This window comes from Rhinoderma darwinii, chromosome 1 (assembly GCF_050947455.1).
Source record: "Rhinoderma darwinii isolate aRhiDar2 chromosome 1, aRhiDar2.hap1, whole genome shotgun sequence".
Taxonomy (NCBI): Eukaryota; Metazoa; Chordata; class Amphibia; order Anura; family Rhinodermatidae; genus Rhinoderma; species Rhinoderma darwinii.
The window spans coordinates 421,471,923-421,493,396 of NC_134687.1; the positions used below are offsets into that span (position 1 = coordinate 421,471,923).

General features: G+C 43.0%; 1 protein-coding gene across 1 annotated transcript in view; it reads right to left on the reverse strand.

The window, feature by feature from the left end:
* Positions 1–21,474, reverse strand: part of POLE (DNA polymerase epsilon, catalytic subunit) — an 88,392-nt gene that overhangs the window by 26,815 nt on the left and 40,103 nt on the right. The window contains exons 25-26 of the mRNA XM_075829430.1: positions 10,076–10,271; positions 9,653–9,867 (exon numbers count right to left, since the gene is read on the reverse strand). Of these exons, the coding sequence (XP_075685545.1) occupies positions 9,653–9,867; positions 10,076–10,271 (411 nt within the window). The remainder of the gene's footprint in view (positions 1–9,652; positions 9,868–10,075; positions 10,272–21,474) is intronic.

Genomic DNA, 21,474 nt, shown 5'->3' on the forward strand with positions numbered 1-21,474 from the left:
GAAAGGAAGTGAAGGGGGTACTGTCCAGAGGCTCAAAAGGGTAAGACGGAGGAGAATCCAGTAACAAATTAAGCATCCATGGAGACGTGGATTGACAGTAGTAGGGCATAGCATGTGCCTTTGAAGATAAAGATGCAAAGCAGATTTAGCTGCCAAAGGGCGATGGGAGATAACTGATGAAGCTTAAAACGGACACTTGAGGGAGCAAAGGCCCAGGTCCATATCCAGACCTTCCTCAAGAAGGGAAAGTAAATGAGAGAGGGAAATGCCATTGGCTAGAAACAATGTTTTGCACACCAAAAGGAAAAAAGGACTTCACAGTGTTGTGGTAGATTCGGGAGGAAGAAGGTTTTCTGGTGTCAAGCATGGTCTGGATGACCTACTCAGAAAAACCACATGTTCTTAGTAAAGTAGCTTCAACAGCCATGCTGTTAAATGAAGAGCAGCTGAATTTGGGTGGGTGTAGTTCTCCCAGGAGGTAGAGACCCCAGGGAGCGTCGGCCAGTAGAGTGACCAGTCCAGAGAGTGCCAATCTGGAGTGATGAGAACCACTGGGATGCCTTCCACCTGGACTTTCCTGAGAATTCGGGAAAGGAGAGTAGGGAAGATATCGAAACACGAACTGTGTCCAAGGCATGATCAGTGCATCTGTCTCCAGAACTAGTGGATTTTGATCATGGGAGAAACACTGGCAGCCTGTGGTCGAGTCTGGATGCCATGAGGTTCACGTCTGAAAGACCCCATCTGGAGCAAAAATTATTTTTTTTTTTTTTTTAATATCCTAGGATGAAGGACCCACTCTTCTGGGTAAATCCGTTCTCAGCTGACATAATCGGCAATTAAATTGTCCACTCCGAGGATGTGAAATACAAAAAAAAATAGCAGTTGGAACGTATGTTCCTGCCCACCTTAGGATGCGGACAGTCTCTGGCATGGCTGCGAGACCCTGAAGGTTTAAGTAGGCAAAATCCATTGCATGTTCTGTCTGTACTTTTATGGAATGACCCACCAGAAGATGGGACCAGTGTTGGAGGGACAGTAGGATGGGCCAAAGTTCCTGGACATTGATCAGGAGTGAGGACTCCTGTAGTGATGACACACTCTAAACCTCCCCAGCCAAGTAGACTGTCGTCCGTTGTCAGACCAACCACTGGTAGAAAAGAGCAGCCCAGAGTCAGCTTGGGGGAGAGTAGCCAACATGGGAGAGTAGCCAACATGGGAGAGTAGCCAACATGGGAGAGTAGCCAACATGGGAGAGTAGCCAACATGGGAGAGTAGCCAACATTGGAGAGAGCAATGGACTGACAGGCAGGAGAATTGTGCGATCCAGAGAATTTGTGAACATGTTCCAATGGTCCAGCACAGCTCTATGAAGAGAGCAGGTGTAGATAAGGGCGCATTGAATTGCCTCCATGTAGGAGACTATTAGTACTAACACCCTCATGCAATGACAAATTAAGAGTGCGGTTTCTCTCTGATGGGAAAAGGATCCTGGCCTGAAACTATGTCTAGACACATATCCAGAAAAGTTAAGTGCCGAGACAAGGAAAGAGAAGACTTGGGAAAGTTGATTATCCAGCTGAAGCAGGTTAAAAGGTGTCCAGGGTGATCTGAAGGTTTTACAAATTGGCCGTCCTGGATGAGGCCTTTGTCATGGTTCCAGGGTGAATACCTCTGTGGCAGATGTGAGCATGTTGTTCACCTGGAAGCTCGCATTAGAGATCTGGAGGAGCAAAATGCAACACTGAGGGCGATGGACAATCTTGAGCGAAGCAGGCTGCTCACGGAGCATGTAGTTAGTGGGTTAGAACTGGAGGGTGAAGACATGGGTGAGCAGGATCAGGTAAGTAGCTGGGTTAATGTAGTTAGGGGCAGTAGAAAGGGGTCAAAGAAAAGGAAGGCCGATCCGGTTTCTGACATTCCAAGCAAAATTGCCAAGTTGGGTGATGATGCGAGGGTGTCAGTCTCAGAAATGGCAGCCCTAGTGGATACTGATCTCCCTAACAGCCGGGAGAACAGCTCAGCTAGTAGTCGGCGGGATGGTAATGCAGGTAAGCCAAGGCAATTGATAGTCGTAGGGGATTCTATAATCAGGAAGACAGATAGAATAATTTGTCGCCAAGACCACCTCAACCGAATGGTTTGCTGTCTCCCTGGTGCCAGGGTTCGGCATGTGGTGGAACGGGTGGACAAATTGCTGGGAGGGGCTGGTGATGATCCAGCTGTCGTGGTCCATGTCGGTACCAATGACAGAATAAATGGTAGGTGGAGGAGCCTTAAGAATAATTTTAAAGAACTAGGCTACAAGCTGAAGGGAAGGACCTCCAAGGTTGCATTCTCAGGAATACTGCCTGTGCCATGCGCATCACAGGAAAGACAGCGGGAGCTCAGGGAGTTAAATGCATGGCTTAAGTCTTGGTGTAGAGGAGAAGGATTTGGGTTCCTAGAGCACTGGGCTGACTTTTCATTGGGGTACAAACTGTATTCTGCAGATGATTTGCACCTAAACGGAAGGGGGTCCACTGTGCTGGGGGAGAGAATTCTAGCTGGGGTGGTGGAGTATTTAAACTAGGGCTGAGGAGGGAGGTCAATGTAGAAAAAAAAGGGGTAGCCAGTTTAGAGAGGGGTCAGACTATATTGGTGGGGGGAGAAACCGAATGTGGGGAGAGGACTAGACAACAGGATAAGGAGATCCTTTTGTTACAGAACAGCAGTGTAAGTAAAAATGCCCAAATAATGTCAAATCACATTTCTGATAATAAAAGTGAAAAACTGAAAGGCAAGTTAAAGTGTATGTTCACAAATGGCAGAAGTCTAGCAAGCAAAATGGGGGAGCTGGAGGCCTTGGTACTGGAAGAAAATATAGGTATAGTTGGTGTTGCTGAAACATGGCTGGACTCTTCACATGACTGGGCTGTAAATCTACAGGGTTTTACACTGTTTCGGAAAGACAGGACAAATAGGAAAGGGGGTGGTGTATGTCTGTATGTGAGAAATTATATGAAGGCAAGTGTGAAAGAGACAATAGTGGGTGAAGATTGTGAGGAGGTTGAAACCTTGTGGGTGGAATTACAAAGGGAGGTAAACACTGAAAAAATTACTTTTGGTGTAATCTATAGACCCCCCCCCAATATAACTGGGGAGATGGAGGGTCAGCTATATAAACAGATGGAGCAGGCTGCACAGGCGGGTACTGTAGTGATAATGGGAGATTTTAATTTCCGTGATATTAATTGGTGTCATGGTTCGGCTTCAACTGCAAAGGGGAGACATTTCCTCAACCTGTTGCAGGAAAATTTTATGGGCCAGTTTGTGGAAGACCCAACTAGAGGTGAAGCTCTGCTGGATCTGGTCATTTCTAATAATGCAGAGCTTGTTGGGAACGTCAATGTTCGTGAAAACCTCGGTAACAGTGATCACAATATAGTTACATTTTACCTATACTGTAAAAAACAAACGCAGGCTGGGAGGGCAAAAACACTTAATTTTAAGAAAGCCAATTTCCCCAGGATAAAGGCTGCAATTCAGGATATAGACTGGGAAGAACTAATGTCAAATAATGGTACAAATGATAAATGGGAGATTTTCAAATCTACTTTGGGTTATTATAGTGCAAAATTTATTCCTATAGGTAACAAGTATAAATGACTAAAATTAAATCCCACATGGCTTACACCTTCTGTGAAAGGGGCAATACATGACAAAAAAAGGGCATTTAAAAAATACAAATCTGAGGGTACATCTGCAGCCTTTGTAAAATATAAAGAGCTTAATAAAATCTGTAAAAATTTAATAAAATTAGCAAAAATACAAAATGAAAGGCAGGTGGCCAAGGATAGTAAAACAAATCCCCAAAAATTCTTCAAGTATATAAATGCTAAAAAGCCAAGGTCTGAACATGTAGGACCCCTAGATAATGGTAATGGGGAGTTGGTCACAGGGGATCAAGAGAAGGCAGTTACTAAATGGGTTCTTTAGCTCTGTATATACAACAGAAGAAAGAGCAGCCGATGTAGCCGGTGCCAGTGCTGTTAATACATCAGTTGATATAATGAATTGGATGAATGTAGATATGGTCCAAGCTAAATAAAATAAAATAAATGTGCACAAGGCCCCGACGACCAACGACTTATGGATTTTTGGAAGACAGTACAGTACAGGGACCACCGGATGCCGCACTGTCATAAATTCCAACAAGTCCCTATCAATGATGCCCGCATTATGGGCCTCATACCTCATATCAAAAGATAGAGGTGGGGATTTGGTGGTCATGGACACATCACGCTATTTGGCTGAATTAGCTAGACAATTAGCGGATGTAAATGTTTATGAGCCACTTCCCTGTGATCCAAAATTTAGAATCAAAAATATCATTGATACAATATTGGTCAATAAGAGATCTAAAGTGGAGGGGATTCCGAGATATGACCTTCTGAAAAATCGGAAACAATCGCCTTCCCATAGACTAACATTGGTGTCCACATACTCTCATAAGAGCAATGAAATCGCTAACATTATCAAAAAAGAATGGGGGATACTTAGGAGTTCCTTTGGTAAAATCCCGGAATTTGAGGCCCCACCGCGTATGGCTTATCGCAGGACCAAAAATGTAAGAGATTGTCTAGTACATGCAGATGTGGGCTCTATGACTAAGAATCATCAGTCCTTGTTAGCCCCCAAAAAATTTGGTTGTTTTCCCTGTTTAGGATGTAACAATTGCAAGAACATGGTCAAGGGCGAGGTATTTACCCATCCCACTAAAGGTTCTACCTATAAAATTAAACATCATCTCACATGTACATCGGACCATGTAATATATATTATTCAATGTCCTTGCAAATTATTGTATGTAGGTGAAACTACTTTGGATTGCAGAAAACGCATAAATAACCATAAGTCTACTATTCGCACTAAGAAAATTGACCTACCCTTACCTAAACATTTTGTTGAAAAAAAAACATGGGGAGAATGACTTTAAGCTATACATCGTGGACCATGTACCGCGCCATAGACGCGGTGTAGACAGGATCTCCAAATTGAAAAGGTTGGAGTTGGAATGGATTTTTAAACTAGACACCTTATCCCCTAGAGGTCTCAATATAGATTTCAAGATCTTTCCAAGTTTCTCTAGATAACCCAGTCTTATACTCTGATATGAACATCTGCCCGTGGATTTATCATTTTCCCCGTGTTCCTCCCCCTCCTCTGTGTGTTAGGAGACTAAAAAATAGTCTGACCATCTCTCTATTATAACAATATTTTATATGTCATTTACAATATTTAGGTCTGATATGTACTGTCAATGTCTTACAGATTATCTTATATTTTTCTCTTTTTTCTAGATATTACTCTCAAGGTTTGCCTCAAGGATCGGTTGAAGCTATATATATGTACCACTCTTATGTTTGACTATATACATCCTATTTTGAAAAGTTTTTCCATATATGTTTGTCCATGTCTTCCCTCTACAATATCTCTTTGGCGATATGTGAGTCTCTGTATCTATACATTTTGAGTCTTATATTTATTCTAATGTGTTTAAAATCCCCACCTCTATCTTTTGATATGAGGTATGGGGACTAAGGATCTGAGACATAATATCTACCCCTAGTTTTTGTTCACACTACAGAGGTATTACATGCAGCTTATATCGCCATGTATTTGGCCAATTAGATTTGAGAGTGGATAGGATGAACTTGTAATGTATGGAGTGTTATTGCCCTTCTCTAAAATGGCGCCGAGGACCCTTAGTGAGCATTGAGCAGACGCGAACTGACGATATATCCCGTGACTCAGTCGAAACAGACAGGATCTGACGCCATCCATGAGAAACATGTGAGGGTGTATGGCCCTCTCTCAATATGGCGATTTGCGCCTTTGGTGGGCCATGCGCATGCGTTCAATGACGCACCATGCGATGACTCATACCCACAGGTGATAGGATTGCGTAATGCTTAGATCTACGCAGTAAGAGAGTGTACAATGCTATCAGCCGATCCAGCGAGGGTAAGATGTTTTTAACTTTATTTTATACACCTGTTTTCTAACATTGTCACATGTTAGTATACACATGTAGCCCATCTGATTGATTGGCCTTATTATAGTAAATGCACTATTTACACTATATACATATAATGTTTTGAATCTATTTTTCTATGTATGTATCAGCATATTCATAGGGGATCTTATTGATATACAATTATGTATACTTGTCGTATCACTACCACACAATTTTATTATGTATATGTAATTGGCTTTGTGATTTTGTATTGCATATATATGCGTTTTGAGTGTCACATTATTATGCTTGAGAAAGGCTCGTATTGAGCTGAAACGTTGCACCGTGGAATAAAAGGATCTTCACTTTGAAAATTTGGTAGTGCTGTCTCCATTTCTTTTTTGCCTATATAAATAGATTAATGGCACATACAAAAAATATGGTGAAATCCTGTTCCATGTAAAACCCCCTCAAAAAACAAGGGGGCACTCCCTCCGTTTGGAAAAAAAAGGTTCAATCTGCAGAGGCGACAAGCCTTCTTTACTGTGAGAACTGTGAATCTATGGAATAGCCTACCGCAGGAGCTGGTCACAGCAGGGACAGTAGATGGCTTTAAAAAAGGCTTAGATCATTTCCTAGAACAAAAAAATATTCGCTCCTATGTGTAGAAATTTTTACTTCCCTTTTCCCGTCCCTTGGTTGAACTTGATGGACATGTGTCTTTTTTCAGCCGTACTAACTATGTAATGATGCTGTCCAAGTAGGGTATGGCTACAAGACCCAGAAAATGAAGGGCCATCAGCGAGACTTTGAGTTGGCAACAGACCCAAGGGTCTTCACAAAAGTCAAAGGGGAGAGCCACAAGTTGGCAGTGGCTCGATAGATTGCGAAGCAAAGGAACTGTTGGTGAGATTTGTAGATGGGGATGTGCTGGTATGTGCATCCTTTATGACTACAGACAGGAATTACATTGATGCAATGACCAACCTCAAACACTCCACCCAGAAACACCAGACCTTGACGTACCGGCTGAGATGCTTCAGATCTAAGACAGGGCGTACGGTTGCTTCCTTTTGGTAATATAAAGAAGTTTGAATAAAAATCACAGAAGCACTCCTGCAGAGGGATTGGTCCAATTATCCCTGGTAGAGAATAGACTTGATTTCCCAAAAAAAGGTGGAAGCCTTAAAAGAGCAGCTAGGTGGAACTGAGTGAAAATGCAGATCTAGGGGCATAAAAGCAAATTCTATCTTGTATTCTGTGAAGACTACCTCACGTACCCATGTATTCGGCACGTAGCATAACCAAACGTCGTGGAACAGAATGAGTCGCCCTGCAGCTGGGATGACTCGGGTGGGCACCTTTATGCAGTACTGGAATTGTTTGAGGTGGCCTTATGAGTCTGGGGAAAAGGGTGCCAGGAGGCACATGGTTTAAAGGAAGGTTTCTTCCTTTGATCCTGCGAGTTTTACTTCCAAGAAGAAGATTGCGTGCTAGAGAAACATCGAAATGAACGAAATTGAGCCCTGGGGGGCAAAGAAAGCAGACCTGCTTTAGGACTTAAGTCAGATCATCCTCCAAATCACCATAAAGCTGTGGAATGGGATAGTTATCTGGCCACGTCCAGGGAGGCTTTTACAGATATATTTACCTGCATGGGAGATTTGTAGGGCGAACTCTTAGTTGTTCAGGAGGGTCACTGGAAATTAAACCTTGACAGATGTTTTTCCCACAAGAGGAGACAAATATCAGTTGGCTTGAAGGAAGATTTGGCAAAGGATTTGCATTGATAATGAAATGAGGAAGCATCTGTCATGGGAAGGGTGGTATGCCTGGTCAGGCAAGAAACTGGAAGGGGGAGGGGTCTACTGTTGGGGAAAATTACAACTTTTTCAAAGTCATCTAGGAATGGCGTTCATGTGCTTTGGCTTTGTGAAGCACCTATCCAGGAATTCTGAATGAAAGGGGGAAAAACTTAGGAGAATGACAAGGCTGCCGAAAGTAAAACCCCTCGAGCGGAGGTCCGATTACTGAACCTAAACATGCAGAATGTGTCAGAGACCTGGCCCTCAGAGCGATCCTCGTCTTTGGAGGAAATGTCAGAGCACAGCTCCTGGGGTAAAGGGGAAGTGCATGAGGTTTAAGAAACTGAGGTTTGAGGGACCACCTGCCTAGCATGTCAACAATGGATTTGGATGCACTGGAGAGGCATTATACTGACATTGAGTGAGTGCACCCACTCCAGTTCGGGACCTAGTGAGGGTACTATGGGAAACCGTTCACTGGCAAGCCATCTCGGTTCCAGGCAATTAGAGCAGGAGGGGTTCTGATGGCCACAGTGAAATTTACTATTGCAGCGGAAGTAGGCAAAATGGGTAGTTATAGGATGACGATGACGACAATGAGGACTCCCACGGAATTTCCTCCAAATTCCTCCAGCCAATGAGCCCAGTAAAGGCGCGCGGTCGCTGGCTTGGTTGTACACAAAATGTCCCTCCCCAGAAGGCGTGGACAAGCTGAAGCGGGAAAAGGAAGTCCCACCTCTGAACATACGACCCAGCCTCCCTTGAGGCTTGGTACTAGATTTATTGAGCATCCCACCCCCCCCCACCCCCCAAGGCATGAGCGTCAAGGAGAGGTCACAACGGTGGTCGGAGATGGCCAAAAGCAGAGTGAGGGAGAAGGCCCACCGTTAGCCACCCTCTTGTTGGGGTATAAAGGAGATGTCAGCCCTACATTCCCAATCTAAAGGGGAGATAAGAAAAAAAAAAAAAAAAAAAAAAGAAGATGTACCTGCTAAAGGTAAGTCTACCTCCTACAGACAAAAAAGATAAAACAGCTTTAGCTTAGTGTCTGCAGGAGTAGTATAGCTGGTAGGAGGAGCTAACTCTTTACTTATTGTCTGCCTCCTAGTAGCAGCAGTTATACCCAAGGTCATCTGTGTCCTCCAATGACAGACTAGAAATTATTATATTGCAAACTCCTGCACTATAAAAGGTTTTTTTTCTTTTACAACTGGAGGTATGGTTTTAGATTGGAATCCCCATGAACACTAATTGCCTGTAATATTCATAGTACACATCAAAATACATCCAGCACTAAAACTATGATCAGGAAGGGGACAAAACAGGAAGTGGGATTTGCTGGTTACCACGCAATGTTTCAAAGCCTAAAACATTAAAGTATCTGCATTATGAAATGATGTTGAACAACATTTCAAATGATGTGATTAAGGCCCCATGCACATGGCCGTCCCTGTAATTATGGCCCGCGATTGCGGGCACGGCCAGTAAAACGCAAAAGATAGGACATGTTATATCTTTTGCGGTACAGTTCTACGGCACGGACATGTATCCGTGGCGATCCAGAAAAAAAAAAAAAAAGTGTCCACGGCCACTAGAACTGAATGGGTCCGTAATTGCGGACCATATTACGGAGATTTTTTACGGTCGTGTAGATGGGGCCTTAGGAAGGTTTTGCACAACTATTATTTATTTTCAAACATGTATTATGTTACAGACCGCTATAAAGTTATCGTTATCAATAGGTACATATGACAGGCAAGTAAAATAATGTACAGACTAACCGTTACAATTTTGTGAATGAGTATGTTCCCAACACTTTTCAATTACTTTGTCTTTTACTTGCTCTCACCTCTCAGTAACTGGGGACCCCTCAGGTTTGCGAGATATGACATATCGGCAACTAAGTCCAGCATCTTTAACCATCTGATCACCAAGAAACTCAGCTAGACGTTTGGCAGTACTAATAGACGTAGATTTTTGCTCCCCATAATCCTCCAGTCGTCTAGACATGGAACGATTTTCAGAGACCAGTTCAAACAGCTCAGAATCTGGCATGTTGGCAGCCTGAACAAAAAGACAAAACCAGAGAATGTAGAATAAAATATGCAGATATGAAATATATAAAAGATAATATTGAATTCGACAAATTGAGTTATTATCCACGATGCATATCTGATATATAAATACGTACAACCATTTATAAATTTAGCAATTTTCAAGATCTGCGATGTAATATACAACAGTTCAACATACATTTGGTGTGTCCAATCACCTTGCTGTAAAGCACATCCAGCCAATAATCTGCCACTTTGGCTACAGATGCATAGACATCCTCCAATGTACTGCCCTTCAGAAAAGCCTCAAACACAGAGGACTGGAATATTTTGATCAGCTGCAGCTCTCCTCTTCTCTTCACTTCAAAACCCTTAAGCTCAGCAAGCGAGCCATCCTCATTAAATACAGCATACCTAAGGAGGGAAGATCGCAAGCAGGTATTCACTAAACAAACAATGAAAGCACACCTAAAGTTCCTGACAATCTATGTAGAAATATAAAAAAAAAAAAAGAAAAAAGGATGGCCGCATTTTTATAGATGGTTAATAAAAAGTTCCATATGAATATTAAATTGGTGGATAATATTTTAATGAGGCCAGTGCATATGCGACAAAGTTTTCACTTTCTTTTTTTGCTACGATACGTCGGTCATCCTAAAAACACCCGACAAATTGCCCATTACAGCATTTTCTCCGCCGTTGATTTACACAACTATCAGCATAAAAGAATTCGTAAGAATGGGTTCACATATCTACTTTGTCCGACATGCTTTAGCTGGAAACAAATGACAGTTGTGCACCGACTGTCGTTTACAGCAGCAGCACCAATGGGGGTTTTATCCTCCTGAAATTAGGACAGACCGTATCAATAAGGCAAAACATGCACACATTATATATATATATATATATATATATATATATAAATAAATAAAATGATCTTAGCTAGCTAGCCAGAGTGTTTTTTTTTCCTAACATTTTCGTGTGGTTTCTGCCTCCCCATTTGCCAGGCTGATTAGCTTTATATTTTCTGGAAACGCATACATTTTTCAATATTGACTTTATATTTATGTCCCAGGATTTAGTATTTGATTCCTGGGTTCAATTTCCCCATTGAGAACCCATATTTTTTTCCTAGGGGAAAAATATTTTGTTTCTATATTTTTCATATGATGTCTCATCCCTCTCCACTTTTTTTTCTGTCCACAGATGTATAGTCCAAGCTTTGGGGATAGAGGTTCAGGTGTAAGAAATGCATATGCTAATCGCACACATTAAATTTGCAGAGCATGTGACATACCACTGCAAGATGGCAGTAAGTATTTTTTCTTTGCAGATTGCAGGACTAATGATTTTACCGCGTAGAGAACTGGTCCCCAATCAGTGGCTCGGGAGCAGAGGTCTCACTACGTATTTTCCAGCAGAGTAAAAATACTCATCTTAGCATTTGAGAGGAGGATTGTGAGCCGAGGAGTTTTGTGAGTCGAGGAGGATTGTGCAATTTACAGTAATTCAAATATGTAGGGATTCGTAGTGTTAAAAACTCAAAATGTATGCAGGAAAATACTAATACAGTCACAGTTAAAGGGGCTAAAGGTGTTTTTCTATAACCAATATTTATCCACAGAATAGGTGATAGATATATAAATCGGTGGGGGTCCAAGTCACCTCTATTCACATCCAGAGCTGCACATCACAATTAGCTGGAGTCTGTATTGGGGGATCAACAAGCGAGGAAAATGTTATCAGCTGCCCTTGCTGGTGTGGCACCACCACCCAGCCATGGAAGCTCTACCTCCCCTCACTGCCCAGAGTGGAGGCAAGGCTCCAGGACAGAAGGCCAGCATGTTGGAGTTAGCAGCTGTGTTATGAGGAGACACGAACAGCAGAGTCAGGTGATAACCACAAGACATACCGTATTTTTCAGACTATAAGACGCAGTTTTTAGCAAGAATAAATCTAGCTAAAAAGTCCCTGCGTCTTATAGTCGGCAGTCAAGGGACCCAGCAGCACCAGGACCCGACCGCTTCCTTACTTAACCCCGTTCCGACCCATGATGTGCCGGCACATACACTGCAGGTGTCAGCAGCGGACACGCTGCTCTAAAGGGCAGGAACAGCCAGGTACTGTTCCTGGCCGTTGAACTAGTTAAATGCCGCAATCAATAGCGACCGCTGCATTTATAGTGGTTTTCCCATGAAGGACATTTAGAACATATCCACAGGATATGCCATAAATGTCAGATAGATGCGGGTCCCACCTCTGGGACCCACATCTATCTCTAGAACGGGACCCCCTAAACCCCGTTCTATACAACTGAACAGTAGTTACGCAAATGCTACGCTGCTTCTGTAACTGCCATTCACTACTATGGGAGTTACGGAAACAGCGTAGCTCAGCTAGTTACGACGTTTCCTTAACTCATCCATGTATTGTACCAGCGATCTAATGATCGCTGGTTCAAGTCCCCTAGGGGAACTGATAAAATGTGTAAAAAAAAAAAAAAAAAAAAAAAAAAGGAGTTGGATTCATTTTCAGGAGTGTAAAAAATGTTTAAAGTTAAAAAAAAAAAACCTTTTCCCATTTCTTCCCAAGCACAATGTAAAAATAAAAAAAATTGGTATCACTGCATCCGTAAAAGTCTGAAACTATTACAATATAGTATTATTTGACTCAAACAGTAACCTGCGTAAAAAAAATAAAATTTAAAACCCCAGAATCGTTGTCTTTTGGTCACCATTGCGCTAAAAAGAATGAAATAAAAAGTGATAAAAAAAAAATCGTATGTACCAATAAAATGGCACTAATAAAAACTACAGCTCATCCCGCAAAAACTAAGCCCTCACACCGCTTAAACAATGGAAAAATATAAGTTATGGCTCTCAGAATGTGATGAAACTGAACAAATTATTTTTTTTAACCAATAGTTTTTTCTTTGTAAAAGTAGTAAAATATGAGATTCTTTCCTATTTTCGGTTGTCTAAAACCTGGGTGCGTCTTCTAGTCAGGTGTGTCTTATAGTCCGAAAAATACGGTAATGTTTTTCCCCTTGAGAAGGTCATATTTGTTCAAAGTGAGAAAAATCAGATGAACGCGTTTAAACTGGAATGGTGGGAGATGACAATCTTCCCAGAATAGCCAGAGCCTTAAAAGGTGGACAAAGTAATAATTTGATTCTCTTGCGGCGTGCAATATACACGGTGCTTAGCTGGCGAGGCCCAAAGTGTATTCCATGAACATAAGGATCTGTAAGTACTGCTATAATACAAAGTGGCTCAGTGCAAGTCGGATAATGATGATAAATATTTAATAAGCCTACTGTATCAGGATCTAGTTTGGTTGATACTTTAGAAAAAATCTGAAGTGTTAAAAAAGCAACTAAGGCCCTGTTCACAGGGTTTTTTTATTACACATTTGATGCGGAAACCGCGCCAAAAAACAGCCGAAAACGCCTCCCATTGATTTCAATGGGAGGCGGAGCAGTTTTTTCCTGCGAGTGGTGAAACCAGCTCGTGGGAAAAAGAAGTGACATGCCCTATCTTCGGGCGTTTATGTCTCCGACCTCCCATTGACATCAATGGGAGACAGAGAAAGCGGTTTTCGCTGTTTTTTGGCTGCAGGCGAAAAACGGTGCGAAAAATGCAGCAAACCGAGTGCAGCTAGATCAAAATCTGCAGACGGAATTTTGAGGTAGAATTTTCTGCCTGCAAAAAAACTCTGTGTGAACAGGTCCTAACTCAATTAATCACCGTATATTAATGAAATAAATACAGGTTCAAGTTGTTCGGCTGGTTAAATATATTGGGGACATTCAGCCTATTAATCCTTAGGGTAAAAATGAAATAATTACCCACAAATCTGCTTAAGTTTTAAATTATGTGCCCTTTAGCATTTTAGAGTACATTAAAGTAAATTTTTATACATTTACATTGCTTTTTCCCATTCTTTAACCCTTCCCAAATCAAATAGGATTCTCTTTGATGGTGTACACCCGATGTAAAAATTAACACTATATAACTCTTAAGTAATACAATAATACTGTGGACACATTAGTAAAGAATCAGATTACAAATAAATGGAAAACACCTGATAAAAGGTCCTGTTCTGAACAAACTGTTTAAAACCATGTTTGTCATCAAAGAAGAATAAGATAAGTAGTGGAGCAAACCCCCAAAATGGACGTAGCCATTGCAAGGCTCTATAAACGCATGGTAGTTCCGAGTGAAGACTGAATTAACGACCCCATGGATTGGCGCATTGATATTGCTTTCCGTAGAATGTATCTCACAGGTTCTGCCCAAGCCAAAGTGTCATTATCTTTGTCAGTTGTTGCAAAGAACTTGCGGTCATGGCTCCTCCAGATGGAAGAGAGTATCGACAACCTTCAGACGGGTTTCTTTAGCGGCCAACTTTTTATGTGATGCGGTGATCCAGCAGGCGAGGTTTACGTCCTGTGCCATGGCCCTCTCTTCTACAGGGAGGAGGGCCTTCTTGAATAAACCATGCAGAGCAGATGCTCACTCAAAATTCCCTAAGCCTAATAAGGTTTTTTGGGCCAGCGTTAGAATCCTTAATGGAGAACCTGTCCGACAAGAAGGGCAAGTCCCTCCCACAAACAGGTAAACGAAAGTGTAGGTCTAATTTGCATGGTTCATCAAAGAACCAATAGACAGGGAAGCGGAGGAGATTTATCTTATGGGGCCCAGTTAAAACCTCCTCCTTTTAGGTCGTGGCAAAGGCAAACCATACCCCAAGTAAACATACATATGGTGACAAGACCAAAAGGTATGCCATATACAGAGTTAATTCCATCCATGACCCTCCTCCACAAACGTGTACATTTTGGACATAAGTACATATGGAGCAGGTCCGCATGACATATACTACATAGATTACAGATAGGATAGTCTCAAGTGCCAATCTTCTACAAAAAAAGCTGCATGTTCTAGACTCTGCAGTAGGTAGGTGTGACAATCGATGTGCCTCACTGAGCGACAATCAAGTAGTATACCTCCATTGTTGTTCTTCTATAGGACCCATATCGCCCTTCCCCCACTTTTCTTTTGTAGTCAGTGAGTTTCTCCAGTTTCTTTACCAATAGCTATTGATATAGTCTAGACATGAGACCCACAGATCCCCCTACTGTCCCCACCATATCTACAATTGTGTTGCATGTCACTTGCAACACCTCAAGCCTATAGCCCGCTGTTTCCCTATAAACCACATGTCACAATTGAAGATCCTGATACTGAATGTTTGGGAGATCAAATTCAGACTGCAATATGAAAAATTGCTTGAATTCTCCACTCTAAAAAATAAGCGGAATGCACCGTATCCCTTATGTTTGAAGCTGCTAAACCCCCCCCCAGACTAGCGCGTTCTGAAAGCCATGATGCACTCCAAATTGGGGAAGATTTAGGAAAATTGGATATAGTTCGCATATCCATAGTCTTCCACCATACTTTAGGTATCATCCATATAGTGAGAGTATGCCTCAAATGCATCTTAAAGTTGTGCGCCTCCAGTGCTTCAAATAAAGCATCAGACCATACCAAGTGTTTGATCATCGCTCCACTAAGGCTATGATAGGTCAAGCCCCTTCTCCCTCAGATGTTGCAACTGGGAAGCCAAATAATATATGTTTGGGTTCGGAATAGCCAAGCCCCCTCACTCCTTACCACTCTGCAATGTTCTCAGTTTTATTCTAGAATGGCCTTTACGCCATATCAGATCTCTAAACATGCAATTAACCATGCGGAAGAATCTCTGGGGTATCCAGACATGGGAAATCTGTAGAGCGTATAATAATTGGGGCATTCATATTTTAGGAAGGTTGATACACCCAGCCACCAAGAGAAGGAGCTTAAATCAAATTTCCAGTTGTTTAAAATTTCTGCAATAACTAAACTAAATTAGGTTTCTCATATTCCAGTATGAACGTTGACACCCTTATCCCCGGATATTTAATCACTGCAGTGCAGTCTAGTGGCACCCGCTCTCTATCTAATTCAAGGATCTGACTATCCACTGGCAATAATTCGGATTTGCCCCAGTTGATGCACAATCCCGAAAATTGCCCAAACTATCCAATGCAATAAGACTTCTACATCACCTACGAAGAGCAGCATGTCATCGGCATAGAGAGCAATTTTTTCTCATATCTCCATGCCGAAAGTCCACTAACCCAGGATGAGCCCTAATGTATGCTGCCAACGATTCTATGAAAACCACGAAGAGCAGGGGAGACCGTGGGTAGTCCTGATGTGTGCCCCCGTCAGACGCAAACATCTCCATTATATTGTTATTTACGCTGATTTTAGCCATAGGTTTTCTAAATAGCAATCATACAGAGGAAATAAAACTAGCCCCAAAGCCCATTTAAGACAACACTGCCCATAGTAACCTCCACTCAATACTGTCGAAGGCCTTAGCCATGTAGAAAGAACACACAACTCTGTACTGGGTTATCCACTCGTGCAGGGGGGCACGAAGGTAGAAGTTATCTCTGTCTAAGTGTCATACTGTCAAAGTGTCCTGGCAGTTATACATGGCACAGATCTAACATCCATCTCTCTTCTCTTCATACAGGTATATAATCCATTTCATTCCTGCATGAACCTCATCCCTGCTGTAGCTGCATTTCAAAAAGCTGAAACTTTTATTTTATGGTACTCTGCTTTCCTGTCTTGCTATATAGTCTAATGTTATCTCAAAGTTTTGTCAAAGTGTTTGATCGTCGTTAAGTTTTATGATCATCCAGACCTGCTAGTTTGTTTGTTTATCTCTGCATAGCTTTTCACCTCATGTGTCTAGTTGATTTGATTAATAGCTGAACGAGCTTAATTAGGCCTAGATCTGAGCATCTACTCCCCTATAAATTTAGATGTAGCATATGGGGAAGGCACTCGTGCAGGGTGGCACAACGTCAGAAGTCATCTCTGTCTAAGTGTCATACTGTCAAAGTGTCCTGGTAGTTATACGTGGCAGTTGCACAGGGTCAGTGACAGGTAAGCTGCATTACCAAACCAGACAAACTAGCCCACGCTCTCAATATTAGATTTCTAACGATCTGTAAACAAACATGTTTGCCACCGCTCTCATCATTATAGCTGCTCTTGGTTTTCAATCCTATCGCCCATTTAAGACTTGCCCAAAAACAGTCCGCATCAGTCCTTCTCTCCTGGCCTCACCCATGTACAGCTCCCATTCACTATTCACTTTCCTCAGTCAACTTAACCCATCTCATTCCACTGCCCAACATAAAAAACGCTCTCATAAATCACAGAACCATCTGCTGTCTCTCTCCATTCTCCTGCTATTAGCTGCAGGGGACATCTCTCCCAACCCTGGGCCTCCCTTTTCTTCTGCCAAGCTCAACCACTTACCTGCCACACATAGAAACCCTGCAAATCTTTTGACCATTCCCTGTATGTCTTCTCCTGTCTCTTAACTGTGCTCTCTGGAATTCTCGGTCCATGTGCAACAAACTCACCTTTATTCATGATTTATTCCTTTCTAACTCTCTCAACCTTCTGGCTCTTACTGAAACATGGCTACACCTGTCTGACACGGCTTCCCCTGCAGCTCTATCTTATGGTGGTCTCCAGTTCTCTCATGCCCCCAGACCTGAGAACAGGCAGGGTGGAGGAGTAGGTATACTTATTTCCCCACACTGCACTTTTCAGGTCATTCCCCCGGTACCCTCGCTCACATTTCCCTCTTTTGAAGTCCACACCCTCAGACTCTTTCACCCTTTTCCCCTCCGAGTGGCAGTTGTCTACCGCCCCCCGGGCTCACCCCGCCAATTCCTGGATCATTTTGCTGCCTGGCTTCCACAATTTCTATCCTCTGAAACACCCACTCTCATCATGGGTGACTTCAACATCCCCATTGATAACCCAATCTCCACATCTGCCTCCCAGTTTCTATCTTTAACCTCGTCCCTCGGTCTGTCACAACTTACTAACTCTCCTACACATGAAGACGGGCATTCACTTGACCTGGTCTTCTTCCGGCTCTGCTCAGTTTCTGACTTTATTAACTCTCCTCTCCCGCTTTCTGACCACAATCTTCTCTGCTTTACTATCAAATATTCTCTGCCTCCTCAGGTCATCCCTACATATCAGACATACAGAAATCTACATGCCATTAACACTGTGAAACTCATAGACAGTCTACAGTCCTCATTGTCCCCTATCTCTTCCCTCTCCTGTCCCAATCTGGCTGCCAAACTTCATAATAACACTCAAAAATGCATTGGATGAAGCAGCCCCCCCTACACTCTGAACCACTCGACAAAGACGACGACAACCCTGGCACACGCCTCAATCCCGCTTTCTTCAGCGGTGCTTGAGATGTGCCAAACGACTGTGGAGAAAATCGCATTTGGATGCAGATTTCCTCCATTACAAATTTATGCTCAAAACTTACAACTCTGCCCTTCACCGCGCCAAACAAGTCTACTTCACTTCTCTCATCTCCACACTATCTAATAATCCAAAACGCCTCTTTGATACTTTTCACTCCCTCCTTAGTCCTAAAGTGCAGACGCCAATCACAGATCTCAGTGCTGAAGACCTGGCCAATTATTTTAAAGTTAAAATTGACAACATCCGGCATGATATTATCTCCCAGTCCCCTAGTAACATCGATCCCCTTCCCTCCCCCCCCCCCGCACTCCCTCTTCTTCACTCTCAGCATTTGACCCAATAACTGAAGAAGAAGTCTCGAGGCTCCTCTCTTCTTCTCGTCCTACTACCTGCCCTAGTGATCCTGTCCCCTCACACCTCCTCCAGTCCCTCTACCCAGCTGTCACTAGTCACCTCACTAAAATATTTAACCTCTCTCTTTCCTCTGGTATCTTTCCCTCCGCTTTTAAACATGCCATTATAAACCCATTATTGAAAAAACCAACACTTGACCCATCCAGCGCTGCCAACTACCGACCAGTCTCTAATCTGCCCTTCATCTCCAAACTCCTGGAACGCTTGGTCTACTCTCGCCTTATCCGCTATCTCTCTGCTAACTCCATTCTTGACCCCTTACAATCTGGTTTACGCACTCTACACTCCACAGAAACTGCCCTTACTAAAAAGTCTCAAATGATCTCTTGGCGGCTAAATCGGACGGTAAATCCTCTCTCCTGATTCTTTTGGATCTCTCTGCAGCCTTTGACACTGTAGACCACAAACTCCTACTTAACATGCTCCACTCTATTGGCCTCAAGGACGCGGCTCTCTTGGTTTTCCTCCTATCTCTCTGACCGCTCATTCAGTGTGTCATTTGCTGGTTCCACTTCTCCTCTTCCCCTTGATATCGGGGTTCCTCAGGGATCAGTCCTAGGTCCGCTCCTCTTTTCTCTCTACACAGCTCCTATTGGACAAACCATCAGCAGATTTGGCTTCCAGTACCATCTCTACGCTGATGACACCCAATTATATACCTCTTCCCGTGACATCACCCCTGCTCTAATACAGAACACCAGTGATTGTCTGTCCGCTGTCTCTAACATCATGTCCTCTCTCTATCTGAAACTGAATCTTTCTAAAACTGAGCTCCTTGTGTTCCCACCATCTACTAACCTCCCTAAACCTGAAGTCTCCATCTCTGTGTGTGGCACCATCATAACTCCTAAGCAGCACGCCCGTTGTCTCGGGGTTATTTTTGACTCAGATCTTTCCTTTACTCCTCACATTCAATCACTTTCACGCTCCTGTCATTTTCACCTCAAAAACATCTCCAGAATCCGCTCTTTTCTTACGGAGGAAACTGCCAAAACTCTCATTGTTGCTCTGATTCACTCTAGTCTTGACTACTGTAACTCATTACTAGTCGGTCTTCCCCCTCACTAAACTCTCCCCTCTATCCTCAATGCAGCAGCCAGGCTCATCTTTATGACCAACCGCTACACCAACGCCTCTAATCTGTGCCAGTCACTGCACTGGTTGCCCATCCCCTTCCGAATAAAATTCAAACTTATTACTCTCACCCACAAAGCTCTCCACAGTGCTGCACCTCCTCACATCTCCTCCCTCACCTCTGTCTTCCACCCTACTCGGGCTCTACGTTCTGCCAACGACCTTAGATTAAAATCCTCCATAATCCGAACCTCCCACTACCGTCTCCAGGATTTCTCTCGTGCTGCACCCGTCCTCTGGAATGTGCTACCCCAGACAATCAGATTAATTCCCAATATCCACAGTTTTAAACGTGCCCTGAAAACACATCTATTTAGACAGGCCTATAACATTCCCTAATCTGACTCCTTTCCATGGCCCTCCATTTAGATTAGTCATCAGAATAAGATTCCCTCACACTCCTTCTCTTCATGTCCGTCATACACGGATACTGGCTGGTGACCGGCTCATGCAGCTTTATGTTACCACCGCATGTGTATAAAAATGGCCGGACCATTGTACAGAACAAACACTATTACACTTTGTGTCTCCCTTATGTCCTCATAGATTGTAAGCTCTTGCGAGCAGTGTCCTCACTCCCCAGGTTTGAATTGTAAATGAACTTTGTCACTATGTAATGTCTGATATTGTTTGTTTCATGTTCCCTCTAAATTGTAAAGTGCTGCGTAATATGTTGGCGCTATATAAATAAAGATTATTATTATTATTATATTATTATTATCCATGGGCACTTGAGGATTGAGATATAATTTGCGCAAGTTAATAGCGGCAGATCTAGACTGCATAAACCCAGTCCGGTATGAATGTCTGAAAGTCGTTATTACCCTTGATTAACAAACGTTATTTTAATAAATGTATCCACAGAAAGAGCTTTCACATGGAGACAGTTCGGTCTGCCATGGCGCTTATGGACAAGAGACTTCCTTGCCACTATAGACTTGGACGCTTATCTGCACGTCCCCATATTTGTTTGAAGATTTCTATGGATTGCTGCGTTGATGAAGGGTGAGCTCCATCATCTTCAATTCACCTCGCTCCCATTCGGGATATCATCTGCTCCACACACCTTCAAAAAGATAGTTGTCGCAGTGGTAGCTGATCTAAGGGGAAGGGATCACAATTGTTCCTTACCTGGAGGACTGGTTAGTAAAAAAACAGATCTGCAGAACATCTGGAGGCACATTTGAACACCATATTTGCCTAGATCAGGTCTCTAGGTGGCTGAGAAATTGGGAGAAATCCGATGCACTTCCCTTGCAGACGAAGCATTGGTGATATCACTTCCTCCAGACAGGCTGAAAAAGATCGAGGGAGCTGCAAGTTCTCTCATTCAGCCCAGTCGTGTGTCTATCCGCCCTACGATAAAAGGTCATGGGTCTTATTACTGCAGCTAGCGCCGCAATAAATTGTGTGAAGTGGCACGTGCGTCCCTTGCAGCAGGAAACCCTGTGCATAGGAGATCGAGACCTATAATCTCTGGACAAACTGGTCACCACCAGAGATACAAGAAACTCCTTGAGGTGGTCACGCTCCATTAATAACAGTCCGCCCTTTGCTCCTCCGGAATGAGTTGATATTTCGGCCGGCGCATCCTTGACTGGTTGGGGTGCTCATATGCAAGGAGCAATGGCGAAAGGGTCCTGGTCTCCAAAAAAATCATTTTTGTCTTCGAATCTTGAGTTGATAGCAGTTCAGAAGGCCTT